At 37.6% G+C, this 26572-nt stretch overlaps 1 protein-coding gene across 4 annotated transcripts; it reads left to right on the top strand.

Moving 5' to 3' along the window:
• Nucleotides 1-651: 651 nt before the first annotated feature.
• Nucleotides 652-26572, top strand: LOC140146087 (beta-1,4-galactosyltransferase 4-like). Of its 4 annotated transcripts, none has more exons than XM_072167842.1 (9): nucleotides 652-778; nucleotides 12218-12654; nucleotides 13732-13950; nucleotides 15140-15208; nucleotides 15590-15888; nucleotides 17959-18075; nucleotides 22632-22819; nucleotides 24037-24264; nucleotides 25402-26572. In XM_072167842.1, the coding sequence occupies exons 2-9, from the start codon at nucleotides 12447-12449 to the stop codon at nucleotides 25586-25588; spliced, it is 1515 nt and encodes a 504-aa protein (XP_072023943.1). In that variant the 5' UTR covers nucleotides 652-778; nucleotides 12218-12446; the 3' UTR covers nucleotides 25589-26572. The 4 variants fall into 4 exon arrangements, with proteins under 4 accessions (XP_072023943.1, XP_072023941.1, XP_072023944.1 ...); XM_072167840.1 differs by having other exon boundaries at nucleotides 15137-15208; nucleotides 25402-26571; XM_072167841.1 differs by lacking the exon at nucleotides 652-778 and adding an exon at nucleotides 9900-9979 and having other exon boundaries at nucleotides 15137-15208; nucleotides 25402-26571.

Here is a 26572-nt window from a genome sequence, read left to right as displayed (position 1 = left end):
CAGTTTTCAAAGACAAGCCAAACGTGTTTACCAATTACATGTATGCCTAACGCATATGTATGCCGTACTCTTAGCAATCGGACACATACCATTGAATTACGTGTGGACAAAGTGATTTTTGACCCTCGGACGTAAAACTAGCACCATTTTGTTAATTTAGCTTCTTTTGCTTTCATTTCTTCATCACATACTTTTAGAAATATATACATTTAGAATATGTAGCAATATTATGAATAGCTCTTCTACAATTCGAGCAACCACCCTCTGAAATTGGGTAAAGTTGTTTTTGGCCCACACTGTAGTGAGTAGTTTCTAGATTCGGGTACTAGACAGGTTTGTGAACGCACATAATGTATACCATTAAGTACCATCCGTGACATATGCGCCCACTTTTAACAATCGTAATGTATGCAATCATCCTGTAATTTTCATTAACGATTCCATTTCTATGAATTACATTTAGGCCTATTAATAATAGTAAACATACAGTGTTTTGTGTGTGTACAGTATTTTTTTGTGGGACCTGAGAACACATGTGACACATCGAATTGCATTCTGAATACGACTATTGTCACTTTAACCTTGGACATGACTTTAACGAACCCTAACGAAATGAATCTCTTTGTACTGTTCGTATGTGTGTGTCGGATTCTTTGGAGCGGTAAATCAAATCAATAGCATTTTACTATACGTATTCCGCATATGACATTGGCAGCCAACGAGGAAAACGGTAATATTATTGCTACTTGCTACAAGTTTTGTGTGTGACGTAAAACAGGTAAGATTTTAATTAATTTATCTTTGATCTCCATAAGTGATATTTTAGCCATAGTATATGAGGCCAATATGAGGACAAAGTTAAAATACACTATAGTAACTAAGGGAAAGGAAAAATAAATTAGAGGGGAGAAAATGCAGGTTATGTTAAATTTCATACACATGGTAAGAATCTTAAAATGTTACGCCAGCATAGCAAAGAAATAATTAAAAGTAAGTTGTTACATCATATAGTACAATTTGACATGTTAACAAGATAAAATTAAGAGAGTGTTCATAAATACTTTGGTGGGGGGTTGGAAAATATTGGGGGGGGGGGGATCAAAAAAATTGTGGGTCCTAAAAAGGGGGGAAAAAATTCAGTCCTTAATAAGGGGGATCAAAAAAATTTGAAATGTACGAGAAGGCATGTACATTCCAAAATTTTTGCGCATCAATGTTATGTACGGTGTTCAATTTTGTAATTTCAAGCTTCAAATCAACAAAATGTGCGCACTTTACAATTTGGGTGTAACGCTATAACTCCAATGAGTTAATGACCATAGGGGTAGATTCCCCCCCCCCAATATTTTGATAGGGGGATGGTCCATACAATCATCCTCCAATGTTGATGCCTGTATATGGGTTCCCAAACCAAAATTAACCCCATATTTGGTCATTTCAAACTAAAAAGTGCCAATTTAATTCCAGTTTTGTACTATATTGCACCAGTTTAGCTTCAATATGGCAAATGTGTTTACTTATTTTACCCGCAAAAGGTGCTGGATTCACTGGACTTCCAAGAATTTTTCTCCAACCCCAGTGTCAAAAAGAAATCTATGCCACTGTTAATGATGTATATTTTTGGTTTCTTTTTTAGGCCATGAAGGGGGGGGGGGTCAAAAAAATTTAGAGAATAAAAGGGGGGATCAAAAAAAAATCCACCCATTTTAGGGGGATCAAAAAATTTTGACGTCCGAGGTTCAAACTTTTCCAACCACCCCCACCAAAGTATTTATGAACACTACCTAAAAAATAATTTCAATATACAAATTTCATGCAATTGCATACATTTTAAAGAAAACATTGAATTGATTATGGAGACATTTGCATCAAGTTAATTGCACAGTAACATTTCAGGACTTGTAAGTAGAAATTTTGAACTTTTCAAAAGATAAAATTCAAAATCAAAATCGTACATTCACTTCATAATAGACATTTTGTACACTGTACATGTACATCTTTGAAATACGTCAAACAATATTATTTCTTACAACTGACCCGTAAAGCCCATTGTACCTGAACAGCGTGAACACACAAGACCAGATTCGGTGCTTACCAACCTTACGCTCGTCTATAAGTAACTCAACTAATGAACAAATGACGGTATTAAACTTACTTTGTTATCAGCATGGACTCTGTTGTCGAGTATAGAGACCATTGACGACACGGTATAATTCATTTCATTTCATTTCATTTCATTTTATTTGCCAGATAAAAAAACATTAAACATACAGTAAAACACATACAATGATTGCACAATATTAACAGTATATAACATTTTCAATTGACCAGCAATTAACATGAGTTATTTTCATATAGTTATTAAAAGGCAAGACTCCAGTCCATGATGAGGAATCCAAGACTCCCTCGGTGTGCAAAACAGGAGAACAAGACACAGAGCCTCTGGCAGGGATAGCCAAGAGTAACAAAAGTCACTTTCAAAGTGGCTAAACCTAAAAACTCTGCAAAAACAACACATCAAAACAGAGATCACACCGAAGGAGACAGGATTTCTCCCCATGAACTAGAGTGGGGTAAATGAATAAACTAAACATATTACATAAGAAACACTCTATAAAAATCAATTCCAGCTGAGATTTTTGAAGTGCTCTTTGGAATTTGTTAAAAACCCATTTAAACTGAAAAGAAGTTGATTACGGAGATCTTGAGGAAGTTGATCAAAAAAAGCAGGAAATCTGTTGAAAACAGTGAATTTAAAACCATCTGTGCGAGCATAGGTGTGACTAAATTTTAAATTCTCGTTGTGGCGGGGATTCACTGAGATAAACGTAAAGGGATTGATATCATACCTCCCATACAAACATTTTGAAACAAAAGACAAAGCAAGGTAAATATATCTGTTACGCATTGAAGATAAACCAAGCACTTCTAATCTGAAATTGTAACTAAGCTCCCCCCCGGGGAGCAGGAACACAAACACGAGCCAGAAGTTTTTGAATTTTTTCAAGTGATTTTAAATGACCAATTTGGTAAGGGAGCCACCCTGGTATTCCGTATTCCAAGATGGGTCTACATAAGGTGGAAAATAATCTGACGAGAATATCTGGATCGTTACAACGGACCAGCCGCCTAATAAAACCAAAGAGTCTTGAAGCTCTTGAAAGAGGGATTATTCCCACTTGGTCCAATCCCATTTGGTCCAATCCCACTTCGTCCAATCCCATTTGGTCCAATCCCACTTGGTCCATTCCCACTTGGTCCAGTTCCCACTTGGTCCAATCCCATTTGGTCCAATCCCACTTTGGCCAATCCCACTAGGGCCATGTCCCACTTGGTCCATGTCCCACTAGGGCCATGTCCCACTTGGTCCATGTCCCACTAGGGCCATGTCCCACTTGGTCCATGTCCCACTAGGGCCATGTCCCACTTAGTCCATGTCCCACTAGGTCCATGTCCCACTAGGGCCATGTCCCACTAGGTCCATGTCCCACTTAGGCCATGTCCCACTAGGGCCATGTCCCACTTAGGCCATGTCCCACTTAGGCCATGTCCCACTTAGGCCATATCCCATTTGGACCCGTACATAGGCCTAGATGTACATAAAAAGATGAAAAGGTTTAGAAGAACAGAAAGGAAAAAAATGAGATAATGTAGAAGGAGCAGAATAAGGTGGATGAAAAGGGTGAAGAATAGACAGAGGTAGGAAAAGAGAAGGAATCAGTAGGACAAAGGAAGGAGATGGAGACTGAAGGAGAAGAAGGGATTGTTTGCCAACATAATGCCGGAGACTATGAACAGAAATGACCCATAAATGATGATCTTTGGCTTGTATAATAATTCTAAATGTGCATAATCATACGAAAGTGGCATTTTATCATAGGCCTATGTAATTTGCATAGTTCGCATTATATTATATAGACCATTTAAGGTTTGCAAATTGTGTGAACGCACATCGTCACACACCAATTTTGCAAGAAAAATGAGAGTATCTTCTATCATGCACGATAAGTTGACGAAAAAAAGATACCCTGTTCTACGTCGGTCGGCCTTTTTTTTCTTTTTTTTTTTTAATAAAACAAAAAATCACCAAAATTTGTAAATAATTTGCAATTTGAGAAAATACAAATAAAAACTTTTGTTCCTGAAGTTTCCGAAATTTGGGTCGGCATTCATTTGTACAGGTAAAATTTTTTTCCCAATTTTTTCAAACTCTGGGTCGGTCGGGCCCGTAGAACAGGGTTTTCTTTTTTCGTTGCCTAAAAACAAAAACAAAATTGCTCCTTTCAGACTCAAATCAAAATGGGTACCATTAGACTCTGAAAACCAAAAATGAAATTTGTCATCTAAGATTCACATGACCACAACCAAATCTTGCAACAAAAGAAAGAAATGCTCTTTACAATAAACTCTATATAACATCCACGATATAGTCATCAAAACCCCCAAAAAATGCATGATAAAGCTCAACATGTACATAACACACTCGTAGATATGTACAACTCCAAATATATCAAGGAAGATGGGCCTTTCTTGACCCATATATAACAAACTACACATGCCTTTTACCAGAAGTCCATAAACCACCTCCAGATAACTTACTCTTCCATGCACATCCTATTATATAAGCCTACTAATTATTAGTCATAATGGACCTACATCCAAAATATCCACATGTTATGACTAGGCCTATTTCTTAAAACTTATAACCTCAAAACAATCTATATAATTATGTGAACGATGCTTCTGATATCATAAACAAACTAGAGGCTAACAAACCAGTCCCACTCTAATATCTCACTAGAAATAATAGTTGGCACAGCTATATATACTGAAACATTATTAATCTGAAGCAATAGGTATAGCATGCAAAGCCTTTGAAAACTCCAGGTTAATAACATGTTTTAACAAACCACCAACTGAACAATTTAGAAATCTTTTAAGTCTCGTTCTTGACAACAACACCTTTTTAAAAAAAAAATGTCATGGTCATGCATGGGACCCACTCTCAGTGCAACTTTATCCAATCTTACATTATATTCTCAATTACTGGATATCCTTAGACGACTGTGATCCTATACCAAAGAACAGAAGAACTTAGACAGACATTGACTATCTTTCCGTTCACAAACACTTGTTAGGGGACCTAAAATTATTTTCAGGGCCCCCTTTTGGCCATGAAAAATGTATGTCAACCCCATAGAAAATATAGTGTGCACAACTCATGTTCTGCGAGAAAATATTTGGGTGATTTTTTTTGAGCCTCTACAGCAGGGTTTTCTTTAACGCACAAAACACGCATATTTACGCGTTCAGGCACTTTTCTGACTCCTTCAAATCCCTAGTTCCAAAGTCCAATGCGTACCAAATCTTGAAAACGTACGCGTTCAGATATTGCAAGAATTGAATAGAGAAACACCTGATATTGTGTATTTATTCTCGGCTTTTGGCATTTAGGACCTATAATCCCGATATGTTGGACAACGAAAGGCATTATGGACCGGCATTTCACAATTTTCAGCTTTTCAACTGTTCAAATTTAAATTTTACACAATAATAGTGCCAAAATGGTCCACTAAACCGCTTCAATTAGGTCTTCATTTTGCAAAATCTTCCAAGTTTTATGGGGGGGGGGGACATCACCCTGCGTAGTTGATAATGGCCACTTTCACTTCTGCTTTCGACATTTGCCAATTAATGTTTAACACAATTTATAGGCCTACCATAATAGGGAAAACTTGCCGTCCACGAAAGACTCCATGGACTGCTCATTTCACAAATGTTCGGCTTTTTTAAACTAATATTTTACACATTAATATTGCCAAAATGATCTACCAAATTGCTTCAATTAGGTCTTCATTTTGCAAAAGTTTCTTACTTCTCAGGGGGCTTCTTTAAATATTATTATTTTCTTCTAAAATTGCCCCACCCCCTTCTGACTGCTCTAGATCCGCAACTGCTCCAAACAGTGGCGTAGATTTCTTTGACTCGGGGGAGGGAGTAATGTGTCTTGAAGTATAGTGAATCCAGCACCTTTTGGAGAAACAATAAGTTTATGGTACAACAAATTTTGCCATTTTGAAGCTTAACTGTTGAAATATGGTGCAAAGGTGGAATAAATTCGTGAGAAGCTCTCAAAAATGTGCACTTTTGGGGCTAAAATGGACAAATATGAGGTTAATTTGGTCAGAAACCCACATACAGGCGTCAACATTGGGGGATGATTGTATGGACCATCCCCTGGCAAAATATTGGGGAGATCCCCCAAATCACCCCAATCCGGATCTACGCCTATGGCTCCAAAAACACACATATTGTTAAAAATATCTTCAAAAATAATATTATAAAAATACCCCTTGGGCAATGTTTTTGACTCCTTCAGAGGCAAAATTCACAATTGAAAATTTTGAAAATACCCCTTCAGCAAAATGCTTAAAGAAAACCCTGCTCTACAGACGGATTAAAATATTTAGGACCCACTTTTTTCATCAGCTCCCCCCCCCCCTTACAACTATAGGCCCTACTATGAAAACTAAAACAAGTACTGAAAATGACCAAAAACAAATATTATAACCATAGTGGGACATGGCCCTAGTGGGAGGATCAAGTAGGACATGGCCCAAGTGGGACATGGACCTAGTGGGACATGGCCCTAGTGGGACATGGCCCAAGTGGGACATGGCCCTAGTGGGACATGGCCTAAGTGGGACATGGCCCTAGTGGGACATGGACCTAGTGGGACATGGACCTAGTGGGACATGGCCTAAGTGGGACATGGCCCTAGTGGGACATGGACCTAGTGGGACATGGCCTAAGTGGGACATGGCCTAAGTGGGACATGGCCCTAGTGGGAATGACCTAAGTGGGACATGGCTAAGTGGGACATGGACTAAGTGGGACATGGCCCAAGTGGGACATGGACTAAGTGAGATTGGACTAACTGGGTCTGGACAAAGTGGGATTTGGACCAAATGGGATTGGACTAAGTGGGATTGGACCAAATGGGATTGGACCAAGTGGGAATAGCCCACTTGGGAATAGCCCACTTGGACATGATCACCCCATTTCATATTAGAGGAAATTAAAACACCAAGGTATTTATAACTTTGGACTACATCAATGGGCTTATTAGGAATGACATACGATGGGACCTGTCGACCAGCAACATTTCTCCTGGATAACCTCATGACCTTACATTTGTCTGGGTTTAAAGCCATCTTATTAATATTGCACCAGCTAACAATTTCATTTAAATCATTTTGAATGATATTGACGTCATCTTCCGAGTATAGAGGCCTATAAAGGAGCGTGTCATCTGCATATTGTGGAAGAGGAGACTGAACAAAATTTGGAAGATCTAAAACAAAAGATTAAACAAAAGAGGACCCAGCACAGACCCTTGTGGGACCCCTGATTTAACAGGGACCCACTCAGAGGATGCCCTCTGAACTGAACACATTGGTAACGATTTAAAAGAAAGGAGGCGATCCAGTGCCAAAGCGGACCACAAATGCCATACAGATGAAGCTTCCTTAAAAGAATAGAATGACTGACCTTGTCAAAGGCCTTACTCCAGTCAAGAAAGATGACGTCAACATCAGGGGGAGATCGTTTATCAAGAATTTGGGACCAGTGATGGCCCCGGGGTGATGGCAAACCGTAGTCAGGAGAGTGGTACAAGAGCGACCGGATATAAAACCGTGTTGTTGAGGAGAGATGAGCCCGCTCGTGTACATATACTCAACAACATTCCTTGTAACAACCCTTTCCAACAGCTTGCCAACCACGGAGCACAAAGATATCGGTCTATAGTTTTCAATGCTACTAATGTTACCAGATTTGTGTATTGGGACGACATTTGCTCTTTTCCAGTCATCAGGGATTTTACCCTCACAGAGGGAAATATTAAAAAGCAATGAAAGAGGAAATGCAACCTGGGTTGCAGTATGCTTAAGCATGGTGGATGTTATACCATCAGGCCCAGGTGCTTTGCCATTTTTTAAAGACCGGATAAGTTTAAAAATCTCATGTGAATTAGTGGAAACATTGGTCAAAAAGAAGAACCTTGATGACCCTCACACCAAGTATCCAAAAGGTCAGGGTCATCTGAAGTAGTGAAATTTGAGGCAAAAAATCATTGAACGCATTTGCAATGACAGTAGCATCAGTAATACAAGAATCATTTACTTTAAAAGATGTCGCACTGGGTTTGGCCTTTGAGGCACGAACAAAAGACCAGAATTATCAGAAGCTATATCAACAACATAGGAGTGATACTCTTTTTTGAGGAGAGTTTTCATACGATTTCTACACTTCTTATATTTGTTCTATTTTTCAATGTTGTCAGGAGATTTCCTACTGGCTTTATATAAGCGCTGTTTCCTTCTGGCAAGTTTTAAAATTTCATCTGTAACCCAGGGTTTCTTAACACGTCTTCTAGATTTTTTGCTGGGGATAAACTTATGAATGCACTCGAGATATCTATCCTTAAAAATGCACCAGGCATCATCAATACTCTTATCGTGGAGCAGCTCATGCCAGTTGGTAGAATCAAGCTCACCACAGAGCCCTTGAATACAGAAGAAAAGTGCCAGGAGGAATTGTTTGCTTAGGCGCAGACAAATTTAATTTAAAAGCAATACCAGCGTGGTCACTACCACCCATCCCTTGGTGAGGGTAAACTTCATTCATGGAGCTTGTGTTGTTTGTATACAAATGATCAATAAGTGTTCCATCAAGACTATCTTCAGAATATCTGCGAGTTACAAAAGTGATAAGTTGAGACATATTTAAAATATCAAGTGTTTCAATAAGTGAATTATACAGTCTTGTGTCACCATCACAAAAAGTTTTGGATGACGGTTGGTAATGAGGTGCGTTTACATTAAAGTCCCCAACGAGAATTACAGTAACATAAGAATTTATTTTTGTTAAGATGAGTTCTAAACATTCATTCAGGTGAGCAAAGAAAGAACTGTCTGGTTTCTTGGGGCAATACAGGCTACCATACAAAACTTTGCCTTTCTTGGTAGAAAATTCAACCCAAATGATACTAATATTATTACTTTCAAATTGCGGAACTCTTATAGGGTTTAAAAAGTGTTTTACTCCAATCATGACACCTCCGCCATGGCGATTGCAATCACGTCGGAAAAGTATGTATGAGGGGTCCACTATTTCGGCGTCAGCTATGTTCTCGCCTAAAAAAGTTTCATTTACGGCCACAACATGAGGATTTTCGAAATCCAAAAGAGCGTGAAACTCTTGCAGTTTGCTTACTATACTGCGAGCATTAAAGAATATTGAAAAATATTGTTTGAATATGCAGAACATGCAACCGATGAGTTGAGAGAAGAATTCGGTGAGCTAAGAGATGATGAATTCACTGAGTTAAAAGAGTTATTTGCTGACATGGTTTCATCACCCGGCCCTGGGTTCGACTCGACATCATTAGCCAGTGTTAGGCCATGGTTAGGCGTTGACCACGGTATGCTGCCGAAGAGTTGCTGTAGTATGCATGAGCAAGATCCATGGTATCTACCAGCTTTTATTTGGGTGAAATTGAATGAATATGGGAGAACAGGTACAAGCACTAATTGTTCACTATCATAGGTTGAAAAGGCAGGAACAACTGCACACCAAAAGCATATGAGATGGAGCAATACAGCATTGGTATGCATGATGAGTACCGGTATTGGAATCAGTCAACTGTGCGTGAAATTCAGATAAAAGGAGTTGTGTTCACTGGACCGTGGACTTATAGCTGTTCACTCACTCACTCACTCACTGTGTCACTGTCATTTAGCACAAGGCTGACATACAGCCTGAAATAATGCGTAGCTGTTGGGTGACTAAGTAAAATAATGTCAGCCCTAGGTACTATAGAGTCTTAAACAAGCAAGCGTGAAGTTGTGGCGCATTTTTTTTTGTTTCGGGGAGTACTAGACGAGAGCATGTTATTTTAGATTCAGCCGGCATCAAAGTGAGTACACATAATGTTCTTCTGGTCTCAAGGAATGAAAAAAAAAACCCCTTGAGGGTAGACGAGGTATTGTTGGTCGAAGCAACTTAAAAATCGATTTTCATTATCTAGATTAATATATTATTGAAAAATAACACCTTGATGTTTTGCAAAAGTTCATTCTGCAAATCATATACTTTGCAAACTTGCTTAATTTATTGTTGTTAATGAGTTTTACAAAAGTATTGTTGTTTCAGCCCTCTTTACAACGTAACTCAAGAACCGCAGCACCTATAAAAGTATATCTATGATATTTTTATTCTTCTACACACTCGCTATGAATTGAGCAATACAGTTTTTGCCAAAGCTCACTACCATTCGTAAGATGCTGTGAACTACCAAATCACAACAGTTTAAAATAATTAATAACCTTAATGTTAATTGTCATGCATCTCCAAGACGCCTAGTTAATGAGTTTAGGTCAATATTAAAGGGTATTAATAACAATATTTACATATCTACATTTTCAAAATGCTCAAAATTGAATAAAATTTGCTATATCTGATAATATCTGACAGCATTCGCAAAATGTTAATAACAAATGTTCCCAGAAAACGTTCAAATATCGAGGGTCGAGGGTATGAAACGTTTTCATAACAATAAAAAAAAACTCAATGTAAAAAATTCTAACATAAGTGTTAGCGAAATATTTGGCAAAAAATGTGGGGAAAACATTTTCCAATAACATTTTGACAACATTTTTAAAAATTAGTTGTAGTGTTAGAAGTTAAATTCTGAATAAATTTCTCTTAAATACAATTTTCAACCAATCTCATTGGACCTTCATCTGGCAACCGCAAAGAATCTCAGGCCCCCTTGTTTGTTGATGGATGGCTTCTCCATTCGTTCCAAAATCGCTTCTCGAACTCCCCGCTGAAACAACCGAGAAGCCATTTCTTAAAGAAATTACAGATTTGTGTAAAATGTCTTCTGTTGTCTTTAATACACGACTTCCAGCTTAACCACTAGCAAGCTATGTTAGCACATTTATGACACTAACAAAGGTGCCAAAATCTGAATTTTGATGATTTTTACGATCTTCCCGATCAATCACTGAGTGGGCCTTTATTGTTATTAAAACGTTTTACCAAAACTAAACACCAAAATACATTTAAAACACATTTAAAACATTTTAAGAACGTTTTGTTTTTGCTGGTATACATATAATATAACCTTAACAGTGTAGATGTCACAACATGAAATGTAGACTCTGTAGATATGGGACACTTTAACATTTTGTGTTTAATTTGGTAAAAATTGATCATTTGATATCATTTTAATCCTGAACTTTATATAAAGGGCACACCATTTGATTTCCAGGGGGGTGATAAAAATTCCCACTGCCCACTAGTTGGACAAAAAAATCCGCCTGACCCAAACCTATCATGATTGCAAATAAATCATGAATATGTGGCATTACAACAGGAATTAAAGAACAGGTCCAAGTTGCATTTCATTAAGTGTTGCAATAAAATTGATCTAAATGCATGTATAGTAGGCCTATATAATACAAAAATACAGATATTTATACAGTACAGACAATATTCGATATTATAACTTTTGCATAATGGGTTTTTATCCAATAAAAGTAGACTTAGAGACTTCGACAGAGAGTTTATTTAATTCCATTGAATCAAAATTTTTACGGAAATAAATAATAATATGGCACAATATTCAACAACTATTCACCTGGCGGGCTAAAATGTTAAACTTTGTCCGATTTAGCTTAAGTAATTCTCCCTGAAGGGAGCATGAACAAAATTAAACCGAGGGCTTCAGAGGTCAAATGTCATATGGGGGTCAATGAGGTCGAACATTTAAGTGTGCCCGTTTGGGCTTAAATTTGGTAAAAATAATCCTAAAAATAACGGCTATATGTCCAAAAATTCAAAAGGATGATCATGTGTCAAACAGTGCGGTATCGGTACTTTCACAATTACAGGTGCTCTAAATTATACCAAAAACAACAACAACAACAACAACAACAACAACAACAACAACAACAACAACAACAACAACCCGTGAGCATAATTATTATGTGAAAACAATTCTAGCCCTATATGTTGTGCCTAGACTACAAAACAAACAAACACATACCCCACACACCCATCCCACCCCGTATTTATGCAATACGTTTGTGTAACTCTAGGAAGGTCAAGATATTTGAGTAATATGTGCTTACATTCGTTCTTTTTACAGATATGAAACAACAGATCATGTTGCAGTGCTCATCAAGGCATGTATTACCACCATCAGCATATAGGGATGACTACTCTGATGTAGTCTAAACATAGGTGACATAACTTCGACTGCGAGCTACAGTGAAATTAAGTTGAGCACTGGGATTCAAGAATCATCATAATACACAGCGCCCTCTCTGACCATATGAACTAAGATTTCAATACTTGAAAGTTCACTGACGACCAGTATGAAGAGTTATAGACCCTACGGGGTTACATGGAAGAGAGACGGATTCCGAAACGAAAATGAGTTTACATTCCGTTCTGTCATATCCCGAAATTCTTACCCAAAGAAACTGATATTCAACTATGTTACACGACGACCCACGTCAGGAATGCTGTATTTCTTGCTGATATTATTGTTTATGTCGACATTTGGTTTTTGGACAATTGTAGGTGTGTACACATGTGTACCTTTGACAACAATTTCAACCATTTATTAATCATATTTAACATTTGAAATATTTATCGTACCATTTATAAGCATAAGACCACATTTAGCCTCACTTATAGATTAGAAATGGAGGGTGCCCCTGGGCTTATTTCACTTCTTCAATCCAAAGTAACATACATGACAATTGAAGACCTGAGCGAAAGAAGACCGTAAGTCCATATTTGGCATTCAAAAGCCTTTTTGCTTTCAAAAGAACAAAAACTCTTATTTTATTTTTAAATGCAACAATATTAAAGAGAGCCTTGACTATATGCCATGTTGTATTCCATTTCAATGTCACCGTCACGCCCTGGTCGTAGTGATGACTGTGTGACAGTTTCAACACCGACCACGTTCTATACTTCACTTTGTGAATCATTGCCAAACTGCCATTCACTGAACCCTGTGCGATTGTCTTTACAAGGTCAGAATAACGCGTGACGTAGTTATATTACTATCTATAAAGTTGTTCATAATGGACCGACTGCTCGGACTCTTATGCGCACCTCTTCATTGGTGACATGGTTGTTTTACAAAAGTGGTTAGGATCTTATCAAACTGGCAGCATCAACATAACAAATACACGACTTAATTCAAAACAGAATCAAAAAGACTAGTTTGCGTCATCCAGCAATAAAACTCGAGCACGGTTTGTTTACAAGTGTCGAGTTGCTGAACGCGGCGTTAAAACCGGGCGCTTTAATGTTAATTTTGCACTTTCTAACATACAAACAATCTAAAGAGATCTTTGCCAAAGGCACCAATGTGAACAATGCCTAGAAAAGTTGCTATTTGCTTTGTAAAAGTACGTATTTTTTCGCCATTTTCTGCTATTTCTTTTCTCCGATCAGCACCATATAAATCGACCTTCCCCTTACCCCTTTTACGCGCCTCCAGCCAATCAAAGACCGTAGGTAATTTGATTGACAGTGACGTCAGAGGCAAACTAGTCTTTTTATCTCTGTCTTCAAATATAGCTATTTTGACAGTACATTTCCAATAACTCTTTTCTTCCTTTCATGATTCATATTGGAATACAGGTCTTTCAATCAATGGTGCTAGTCTAGGACAACATAAGTTAAAGTCTCGTTACGATTGGTCAGTAGATATGTCCGATGCGGCAAACCTCTTTGAAATACGACCAGTAAAAGAAGCAACTATAGATAACTCCTCCACGGAATATGATTTCCTCGTTAATCGACACCATAGAAGCAAACAAGATACACTAAAAACCAATAAACATGTTGTATCTCACACAGGTAGGTCGATATTTCTGTTGGAGTCCGAGATAGTAACTTGTCTAGAACCAATCAAATATGAAAAAGTTGCACTATTGTGCTCCATGACATCAAAACTTACCAGTTATCTTCGGATGTGAAAATTGAAATTGAAAAACAATGGCAAACTGCAATTTGTAGCTCTAAAATGACACGCTGTTGAAATTACGTATGTTTTAATGCTCAAATTTCTTTTTTTTTCTCATATTCTTTCATTGATATTTGCAAATGAAGCCAGCGATCAACCGGTCAGTTTTAATATAATAGGTCAGCATTAGATCACACACACTGACCGAATACTAATTGCCAATTGCCAAGGGAATCCAGCAACGGCGATCATAATATTGCCCTACCAATGTAACAGACAAAAACTTCATGGAAGAGTTTTATGACAACTTGAGATTGACTACATCCCTGCTCATAATGTCTTGATGACCACCGGAGAATGCAACGCTAGAATTGGTCAAGAGCATTCAAGGTATACAGATCATGAAACAATACTCAGGAATGGAACATTTATTTTGGACCTCGCTACTGAGAAGAATCTCATCATCACAAACACAACGTTTTTTAAAAAGGGCAAACTTTGGACGTTTGTAAGTCCTGGTGGAAACAAGTATCAACGAAAAAATGGAGAAAAAGCCTGTTGAATTCCGAACCATAATTTGCAAGTGTTGCAAACCAAGTTAACAGAAGTAGAAATGGCCCACGTTATTAGCATGGCCAAAGTCCGAGACTTATAAATAACATCACATGCAGATTGGCATCTAGAAAAGGACAATACAGGAGGAATACAGACAGAAAAATCCTAGAATTCTGTAACCGAGCCTTGCATGAAGAAGAAATGCCAGTACAGTGTGCTGTACTTAACTAGTACCAATACTTAAGTCTGGAGATTTCAGCCAAGCTGGAAATTACAGCGCGGATGAACTTAAAAGTTCAAAAGTGGCAAAAATCAATAGCGTAAGACCCGAACTTGATCACCTTAGAAACAACAAAGAGTTACGGAGTCTTATCGAAGGGTTCAAAGCTAACAACCTTCCAGCAATAATTACCTTTACTGTCTTTTGATGACATCCATACAGGCAAAATGCCGAAAATCATGAACCCAACGACTGACTACACTGACATGGCGCTCATCCTTTTATATATATTTTGATTATTATTGCAGTGAAAGTTGATAAAAACATTATTGAACCAGCCGTAGAAGTTTGCCCTGAAAACGACATTCCGCATTTGGGTAAAAGAAACAATCATATTTAGATTTTTCTTTGTGTTATGGTGCAGGTTTCTTTCTATCTTAATTTATTTATTTCTTTCTGGGGACAGGTGTATTTCCATTGCTGTATGTCGATGCTTCAGAACCAGAAAGCCGTAACTCGCCCTCACAAAATGAGCATAAGTTGAATCACATTGTCTTTTGTTTTCTATTGAATTTTATCATGATAATGGACTGTATTATCTTCTATAGTGCCCTGGCGACTTTATGCTCATTTTATGGGAGCAGGTGATTGTGAGTTGAGGACTTTCATTGAGTCCTTGATTTGTTTATATATGAGTTAATGACAACATAAGAGACACCATTATGCTGTAGCTAAAGATCTTATTTTTTCTTTTTCAGTCGGAGCTGCTAAATCCCTTAATCTCAGCCCTGTGCTAATGCAGACGGTAGAACAAGAACTATTCGGCAAAAGTCTTGTAAACGTTACGACATTGATTAACGAAACCAATTATTTCTTAACCAAAATAAATCGCACAAATCCCGAACAATACACCAACTCTTGCATTCAGCTGAAAGAGATCAAGAAATGTCAGAAGATGTTCCCCACGTCCATTACGACTCAGTCTATACCCGTGTCATCATACACATACATGTCTGGTGGACATTGGAAACCAACAGATTGCATTCCAAGATGGAAGGTAGATTCTATTTATTTAAATGAATCATTATATTAAAGTTTCTTTAGTATTTGGTAATATATTGTTGTCGTCATTAATGCTAACATTGTTGTTTTGATGTTGCTATTGTTCGTATTTTACTTTTGATGTAAGCGGATGTTGCTGTTGTTGTGTTGAACACACTATTATATACAGAGATTTAGGTTGACTTTGAATCATAGGTTAATAAAATAATACGTATCATTTGTTTGGAGTGAAAATGTACAAAATAATGCACGCGTACTGTTCGGCCCTGATTTGGTAAAACGATCTAACTTGAAATTTGGTCATTTTAAGATAAATCCATATCTTGGGTAATGTGAGAGCGCTCTTTCCATTGCTGACATCCTCAAATCACCACCATGCCACTAAATAATGAGATTTTTTATAATTTCTAAGACATTAGATCTGTTTAATAATGTATTTTATTCAAAAAGAAAAACGTCAAGTGTTCAAACTTAAGAGCTCTTTTTCTCGAAACAGCGATTTTAATTTCAAGTTAGATCATTTTACCAAATCAGGGTCGTGTTATGTTGATACATCTAATGCACGAGCCCCGCGGGAAGAGTTCATTAAACCCATCAACATCTCAGTACACAGGTCACTAAGTCCCAGTCAGTTATTAACCACATTCAACCAGGGCGTAGCAAGCGGTTGAATAGGATGGACGAAGTCCAGGGATCCCTAGGGTTCAAGGGGCCCCGAGCAAAAACAAAAATGGAATAAAGGGATAAAGAAGATGTTAAAACGGCCCTGAACAGGGGCGTAGCCAGCTTTCTTGGGGAAGGGGGCAAAATAACAATTTCTAGGGTAACGACGAAAAAAAAATCCGGTTGCAGCATTTTGACCTGGTATTATATTCGTGGGTTATATTTTCATATATTTTTTGTTAACAGCGACTGAGCATGTAAAAGTCTTTGCGCTTCAAAAACGGGACTTTAATGGAATTATTTGCAAACTTTGGTATTTCACACTGTTTTGGCCTATGTTTGGGGTGAAATTTGCTGCCCCTTTTATTTTCCTTTGCCTTCATGATTTTCAATTTCATTTTTTGTCAGAGGAGCATTATTCTCTTTCATTTATTGTCAAGGGCACTCAGTCTCCACTTGCCCCCTTGCTGGCTACGCTGCTGGCTTCACTGCCCCCTTGTCTATGCCCCCAATGCTCTTGCTACGCCCCTGCATTCAACACCACGACCACTGGAAAGTAAGCTACGTTCCAATATTCATAATTACCAAACGAGAAACGCAGATAAATTCAACTTAATGAAGAACAACAAAACATTTACTGACCATGCCATTCGTACTGCTGGTCCAATATTATGGAATTCATTGCCAAACTCAATAAAAACGGCAAATTCATTGAAACATTTCCGTAAGATATATAAACGTGACTTGATCTCAAAATATGATTAATTCTTGAGCATTGTGTTTCTCGTTTGTTTGTTATGCTTTGTTTTGTTTTTACTTCTTTTGATGGAAACATTTCTTTGTTAAGGGGGTGACTTCCTCTGGCCTTACTGGCCTTCTGGTCATCCCCTCCATAATTCGTTTGTTTGATATTGCCTTTGTTTTTTTTAAATTTATACTTGTGTGATTTCATGTGAATTATGGGAAAATAAAATATCTTGTAATATCTTGTAATATCTTGTAATATCTTGTAATATCTTGTAAGCTTTAATCTGATAATGTCAGAGTGAGTGAAACAAATCCAACAATGTCTACAAAATCGTTAAAAATATGTTTGACCAAAAATGGGTCTTAAATGGGTTGGTATCATCCAAAATAGGATATAAGATCAAAATGGCATCTTGGATTGTTTTCACTAAACTACCATATTGTAATGTCTATGATTTCAATTCATGATTCAATTCATGTCCCCTTGGTATAGACCTTTCAAAAAGCACAACGAGATTTTGCCCCCTGACTGGTACCGTATATCTATATTTCCCTTGGCCCAAAGACATTTTGCGTCGGATACCCTTTTTAGTCGTATTGTTGGGGTGGTACATTCGACCAATTAAATTTTCCAAGTGTTTACGTTATTTTGCAGGTTGCAATAATCATTCCATATCGAAATCGCTCCATACATCTACCCATACTACTACACTATCTTACGCCATTTCTGCAACGTCAATTATTGGAGTTTCATTTCTTTGTTGTGGAACAGGTATGTGTTGAATCGTTTGTTTATCAAAAATTTTAAAATATCTTTTTCTAGATCACCTTACGCCCCTATGGAGTGTAGAAGGCCGTAGGGATTACACGCCGGACAATGTGGCGTATGTGGCGTAAGGTTTGCACACTTCCGCGTTTTGATTTTTTTTTCAAGCGTATATATCTCAGATTTGTGACATGTTTATCTCGTTGCATATCAATAAACAGCTATTATTCCTCTTTACAATGGCAACACTTTTGAAACAAGCTCCCGTTTTACGACTAAGTACACAAATTGTGAATGTGCCAAATTGACCATTATTCTGTGCAGCAAACTGGAATCCCATAATTGTCATTTTTTTCTTCGCAATATGATAACTATCGCCCCAGCAGAATCAAAGACTACTTAAATACAGATTGGGATTAGAGAGAATGGTGAAACAGAGAAATACCTAGTCCCAATCTGATTGTTGTGGGACCATCTTGGTCGTGCTGTGTGTGCCAAAATAGGCAATGCAACTGCATTGAATGATCTGCGACGAATCATGGTTGAAGAATGGAATGCCATCCCACAGCAACGTGTGACCAGGTTGGTGAGCAGCATGAACAGGAAGTGCCAAGTTATTGTGGCTACACTGCGGAACTCAGTTTTCAATGATAGTCAGTCATTTATCTATTCGACGTTATATGACTATCATTTGAAGACTGAGTTCTTATGATACATCCTCTGAGAGCATTTTAAGCCAATAGCTTGGGATTATTAGGGCAGAGGTTATCTTTTGAACTCAGTCAAGTTAAGTTAGCTCAATCGATAAGGCGTTCGACTATGGTGCGCGAGGTTGCGGGTTCGAACTCTGGTGGTGACTTTATGCTCTCGTGGAAAAAATGAGTTAGCTTGAAATTCCCCTGGACAAGGAACTCGCTGCTAATTGTCTCGTTGTAACCCGTACGAAACTCGGGGAGCTGATCCTGGTTGCGAAGGTTATTTGTGGAATGTCTAGGGTATGCGCTCCTGAAGCTGCAAAGTCACTGTGTTGTTGTTTTAACACTGACCACTACGGCACACAACATTCCATAAACCATCAGTGACAACCTGTAAAGTGTGCTGAGGCTTGTGGATCAACGTCTAGGCGTTGTGCCTGTGCGTAGCGCACTATAAATCACTGCGCTTCTTTTTTGCTTTTTTTTATGACCACTGAAGCATAGCCAAGTCTGTCAAGTACACTCAGCGCGAATTGATTGACCATGTAACTCTCCACAAAAGAATGTCAAAGATCATTTAACACCAATTTGGTGTATTCCGCTCCCAAGAATATGTACCTAAATGCCTGTGGCTGGTTGTGACTGCGTATGGTTTTCCCACCCACTATAGGGGTTTATAGTGAATAAAGTTGTTTGAGCGCTGGGTAATGGTTAAAATATCCCATTCAGTTTGAGACCCCGCTACATTCACAAGACGTGTACTCAGATGTGAAAAGGGGATTGTTACTAATGTCGTTTTAAATGGGAATATTAGGTATCCATTAATATGCACCACGATATGAGCAACAAAACTGAGATATTAATGCTTGAAAAAAGTTTCAAAACTTCACGTCAGTATGGAAACCTTATGTCACCTCGGCCGCCATATAAATTCCTATGGCCTTATTTTATGTCGGCTTCATTCCATAGTGTCGTAAAGTGACCTTTATACGCCACCATAGAGGTAAAGGGGAAACGACAGTATGCCGTGCAATGTTTTAAATTTTGCCGATAAATCTTGGTTTGTTTACAATTATAAAATGTGTATAAAAATGTGTATAAAATGTGGCGTAAGGTGGATACGCCACTATGGAAACACAAAAAAAGTAACCACACGCCAAATGTAATGAATTAACTATTACTTATTCAGCTTATTTTGGCTGCTGATATTGATCAAATTGGAAGAAAAACATGTTCCAATTAAATAAAAAAAAGACACAAAATCACCTTACACCACTACGCCACCTTACTTCGGGACTGAACATGCTTGGCCTTTGTATCTTACGGGGTTAAAGGCAATCGCCAAATACTTCAACCATGTAGCTTAGTGGGCACAGACCAGGGGCTATTTTAGAAGAAAAAAGTCACTGCACGTTAGCAAACGTAAATTCTAAGAGATCAACTAGCGGAGACAAGCTTGAGGGGAAGGGAGGGTTGGCTCCACTCGAGTTCTGTAAACATTACAAATCAAGCGTTAAAATCACGCATTTTACTGACGTTAAGGCTGAGAGCACATCACTCAGACATACTAAATTGCATTCTGAATACAAGGAATAGCCTTAACTGATATCAAATAATTTTAAATTTTTTAAATTTGCGATATAATACAAATTTTATGACAAATTATTTAAAAATGATATTTTTCATATTTAACAGTCCTCGAAGTAAAGTTTGTCAATCTAATGATATGCACTTAAAGTTGAAAATTGATATATGTCTGGTTCACTAATGTATTTCACTAATTCATTTTATTGGCTTGTCATTATTTTTAATTATCTACAGCTCCATGAAAGTACACCCTAGGATCATTAATGTCATTAAGTTTATGGTATTGATGGTATTGATATGCAAAAACGAATACAACCTCTGCAAAAGTGCATAAAATGCACACAGGTGCCTACAAATTAATATCTGTAAAATGTAATAATAATAATAAAAAAATCCTTTTGATTTACTTAGAGAGGTAGGTTTCATTTAGAATGCCATTCCATTTTATTATCATTTTCGATAACTCCATAAAAGTACAGAGAACCTCTTTATGTTGAATGCAACAGACACAGCCACCAGAATAGGACCAGCTCAGATCGCGAGCAAAATAAGTTTGCAGTTCAGAAATTGCATTTTTTTTCCAGCCTTGAAAAAATGGGCAGAACTGGGAATCGAACCCGGGACCTCCAATTCATAAAACTCAGTGCGTTACCACTAAGCCAACTGACCATCAGCTGTGAGAATTTTGATAGTAATCCTTGATATTGCTGAATAGAATAAAGCAATACTGATAGGCCTATTCAACGCACTGAAGGGTATATTGTTCAATTGTGTCCGATTTGAGCGCTGACATATTGGAAAATGTTGCCAATCAATATTTATGAGAGTGTACATTCAACGTCCAGTTATCGAAATTGGGTGACTTGTGTTTGGCAGGTGTGAAATACATCTGACCGGTGTTTTAATTACATAATGCATAAAGGTTTTGGCATCATTGAATGGCTGCCTAGTGCTGTTATATGCTTAGTTTCTATAATAATGATTATTATTTTCTTTATTCATTCCTTTCTTTTCCCTTCTCTGCACTTATTCTTTCGTATGCCTACACTTTAGCAGTGGCGTAGATTTCTTTTTGACATGGGGGTGGGATTTTTTTGTCGGCCTATCCGGTATAGTGAATCCAGCACCTGTACCTTATGGTACAATGCGCGCGAAAATTTTTACCATAGGCTTGTTGAATCTAAACTGGTGAAATATGGGACAAATGTGGAATAAATTCGCGCGAAGCGCTAAATATTGACATTTTTGTGGCTAAAATGGTCAAATATGAGGTTGATTTCGACAGAAACCCATACACAGGCATCAACATGGGGGAGGGGTGATTGTATGGACCATCCCCTTTGGCAAAATATTGGGGGGATTTACTCCCCCCCCCCATCTATACGCCTATGCACTTTAGGGACCTGTCACGCCATCGCTCTCCTTCTCATTCTCTCTACTTCTCCCCTATTCCTTTCTTTTCCTTTTTTTTCCTCCCCTCCCTACAATCTCGATCACCCATCCGCTTCTCCTCATTTCACCCCACGACTGACTTGATATATAAACAGATGCATTAACGTTGATTAGATTTACGGTTGAAATGAATGTCAGATTGAAAAGTTTGCGTCAACGTCAATTAGCGTCAATCAAAATCAAATCAACGTTGTATCAACGTCGATATGCGTATATGCGTCTGCATTTTAAACCTATTATGTGACCATCCACCACAACTGAGCCCGGATGTCGCCAGTGCCACTATTGAGATATGCTCCATTGAACTTAACAATAAACAATAGGACACAAAGGATTTATTGACTGTTTTATTGATTTTTCACTACTTAAATGTCAAGTATACTATAGACATGACTTCAGGGCTCAGTCGTGCTGGATGGTCACATATTGGGTCAAATTGCAGCCGCATTTCGACTATATTTTGACCCGATATCGTGTTGAAGATAGACACGATTTCAACATCAAGGTTGACGATCGACGAGTTGATACGTCGACGGGAATCGACGTGGAATTGACGTCGACCATGAACCAGATTTCAACCATAGGTTGAAATTAGGTTGATGATCGACGAGTTTTAAAATATTAAAGTTAATATTTAAAGTTTTAAAATATTAAAATACGTCAACCTTAAATCAACGTCGACTCAATGTTAACTTGTCAACTTGTGCATACTTGGGCATTATTGACTCATTGATTATTGACCCTGTGAGTTGTCATCTTCGCTTGTATTCAAATTGCATAATTATTGCGCACTTTATACGTATCTTCATGCTTCTTCTTTTTCTGCAGATGAATGATCTATTATTCAATAAAGCCATGATAATGAATATTGCAATATTAGAATCACTTAACTTCACAAAGTGGGATTGCTTTGTTTTTCATGATGTTGACCATATACCACTTAATGACCACAACTACTATGGTTGCAATGGAATGCCGAGACATTTCATGTCTGGTTCAGACCAGTGGGATAACAAGTAAGACGGAGTTAAAAGGAACGGTTAAATTGATTTATGTTTGGGGGGTTGTCAGTGTTTTTGTACTTCCATTCAAAGTGCTTGGTAACTTACGAATATACTGATAAATATTAATACATCCTGCTTGTTATAGAAATACAAACTGCAGTTACTGTTCATTTCCCTATACACAGTGCTCTCATCATTGACGCCTGACTTCTACAAACAGTAGGCCTACATGTTATAGGTAGAGGGCATTGCTTAGTTAACGTCACTTTGTGAAAAATAACCGGTCAATATGTTTTGTACTCTCTGAAATTCTAGAAAATATAGTTTTGTAACATGTCCTAAATTTGTAGCTAATTTAGATGTTTGAAACTATTCGCACTTTGGTGATTTAGTAAGGAAGGGCACGCATGGCCTGCAAAATTCCCTGTGTAAATCAAATGCAACTTTTACCACTCACTTGTGGACCGCTCTCTTCCGAAGGACATTAAAGCTAAACCACTTGACGGATATTTGTTTGTACTTGAAGTCAATCAAGAATAATGTATTTTTTACATGTATGCTAAAAACTGAGTAGGTGGGGCATCTGCAAATGTTCGTACCTCCCTGATATGTAAGTGACAAATAACAGCAAAAACAACTACCATATCTGTCCATAACTTTGGTCAGTGGAGCGAGCCAAGGGATTACAAGTGGGTGATTATTGATTGGCAAGTGCCATATTTGGGCATAAGTGCAATCCACGATTCAATGTGGAGGATGGGCTAGACTTTATCGATTAATTTTGCTGGAGTAATTTCCTGTTTCACAGGTTTAAGTACTGCAAAGGTCGAATCATGTTTGCTGTGCAGAATAACTGCACTATGACCAAAACATTCATACAATATGGTCAATTGAAAAATGTTTAGATGATATACTTTTTATTGGAGAAACTTTAACTTGAGTTGAAGAATGCGGAATTTGTATTTCCCAGTGTTTATATCATAGAACTGTGGCTGGTATATCTTTACTGATTTGAAGTAGACCTCAGTGCCTTCATGCCACATGCGGTTATGACCGATACTCCGATAGCATCATACTTAATCATCTGATTGAAATAACGCGTAAATCAATGGCGAAATCAACTTTTTTATATAGTGGCACAGTATAAGAATGCTCGACAGTTTCTTATCTTTCGACCAGCTCATCTGGTGACAGTTGTAATCCTCATACTTTCTCCTTCCATTACCTAGGTTGCCATACGACTCAATCTTTGGTGGTGTGACCGGTTTTACGCCAGAGCAACTATTTAATATCAATGGTTTTCCTAACGTTTACTGGGGTTGGGGTAGTGAAGACGATGAGATATTTGAACGCGCCAGACAAGTGGGAAAGTACAACATAACACGTACCAGGGATCCAATCGGACTTTATAATATCATCAAACATCATCACCAAAGCGCTCCCAAAAATCAAATCAAGTAAGGTTATGAGTTAGGGTTTCACCTAATTCATTTTAAATTAGTTGAACTGTAATCTTTTGCACTAATGAGTTTTCTTTTGTACTCTTTTTTCAAAAACTGTGGAGAAACAGAACTTTTAAAACGCACTTTATACAGGCTCTCCCAAAATTATTTTTCTCATCCGCGTTTCTGAAAAGTTTGTCTCTTCCAAACGCACCTCGGTCCGTTGGTTTCATCATCTAATTACTTTAGAACCTATCTTGACACTTTCCGCGTATTTAATGTAGTAAAATTAGCTATCTCAAGTAAGATCACATTACCTCATTAGCCAAGACCCTCTAGAGGGACCCTAACGCATCAATGAGCAGACGGCAAAACAATCTCAAGATCATTTGACCATCTGTGTTTATTTGATTACGAAATAGATTAAGGTAAAACAATCTAAAATCACAATTACTTGAACAAATTAGCCAAATTTGTGCAAATAGTAAAATCTTTATATTTTACAAGATATTAAAATGTGATTATGAATTTATTTGATGAAAAAAGAAAAACGTCCAAGTATTCCAATTTAAAAAATCTTATTCTCGAAACCGCGATTGTCAAGTTCAAGATCATTTTAGGATCCACCTTTGGATCCACCTAAGTTGATCAGACCTTTTACATTAGCAGGTGGGGGATCTGCTTGTTCTCTAACAAGGGATAGTTTTCAGTAAATGGTTTTTCAGAGCCATCACTAGGCAAAGGGCGGCCAACATGTCTCATTCTCAGGTATTTTATCCTGATGAAGTCAGAGCTACTCCTGACTAAAGCTTGACAGTTCTAATTTTGTTCGACTAACTAATTGTTATGAATTTCCATCGTAATAGCTTATCCCACAATTTCCCCCAACAACAAATTGATTTAGTTTGACCTAAACGTCTAGAAAAAGGAGATGGACAAAAGGCTTCGGCTATTGGACATTTACCTTTACCATTTTTGACCATGTAAATACTTTAAAGTTAGGAAGTAAAATATTAAACGAAAAATGTTCAAAGTGCAAACCAGCTACGTAATGAAAACGGTAATAAATAATTTGAAAAATAAAAAATAGATAAAATTTAATACAAATATGATATAAAAAAAAATAATATTCTGTATACCTTTCTCTAACAGAGATGATTTATTCAACCACTTCTTGCCAAGAGTACCGTTTGATGGATTCAGCAATTTGATGTATGACGAACCGGTGATAACGATGCGTCCACTTTATACACACATTGCCGTTAACATCCAAAACCTAACTATCCCAGGATACACGGAGCCACATCCAGCAACCAAATTACTCAAAACAAGTAAATAAACACCAGCCAAAGTAATCAGGAACCGCAGATTTCATAAATATTTACTGCAATGTAGGGGCTTAAATAGTCCGGGTAACTCATTACTTGTATCGGTCATTGATTTTGTGGACAGATCCTCGAACTAATACAGGGTGTCCCAAAAAAAGGAGGCCAATCATTGCGCCCTCTTTTTCTCCTATTTATGAAAAGTAGATCAAACATATTTTGGTATGTGAAGAAACCTTGAGTCGTTAGCTTTAATAAACCAAAACAATTATATCAATCGGCTCACAACATTTGAAGATATGCTCTTTTAAAGAAATGTACCCGTTTTTCACTCTGTCCACGGAGAAGGTTTGGCTACTTCAAAGATTTATGGAATGGGCTTTACCGGTGGATTTATGGGCAATGGATTTTGTTAATAGTGTCATTAATTTGTGGGTAAAATGGATGCCGAATGGGACTTCCTTTGCTTTACTTACAATTACTTATTTTTTCTTGGTTATTTATGCCTTTTTGTTTTATTATGTTTGTTACTTTCTTACTTTATTGTTTCTTGCTTTCTTTTTGTTATTTACAACATAAGTCATTTCTCTTTTTAGGATAAAAGGTAGCCCTAAAAGGCTGTTTGGTTTGTCTTTGGTTCTTCTGAAGTGAGTTTACTGTGCTGCTCTGCCCTCTACCTGGTTGCCTCCTTGGCGAATACAGGTTTCAGCCCTGGTCCTCATTGCATCAATTGCGTTGCGTACCATCCTTGTGCGCCGGATACTTGCGAATGCATTCACTAATACGTTTGCGTGAGGTCTGGTGATCGTGCAGGTCACTCCACAGCATGTACCATCCCAACCACTCTGTTTGCTATCCGTGGACAGAGTGAAAAACGGGTACTTTTATTTAAAAGGGCATATCTTCAAAAGTTGTGAGCCGATTGAAATAATTGTTTTGGTTTATTAAAGCTAACGATTAAAGGTTTCTTTATCTACCAACATATATTTAATAAACTT

Source organism: Amphiura filiformis, chromosome 2 (genome assembly GCF_039555335.1).
Source record: "Amphiura filiformis chromosome 2, Afil_fr2py, whole genome shotgun sequence".
Taxonomy (NCBI): Eukaryota; Metazoa; Echinodermata; class Ophiuroidea; order Amphilepidida; family Amphiuridae; genus Amphiura; species Amphiura filiformis.
The sequence above is the reverse complement of the archived record's forward strand: the minus strand, read 5'-3'. Positions and strand labels throughout refer to the sequence as shown.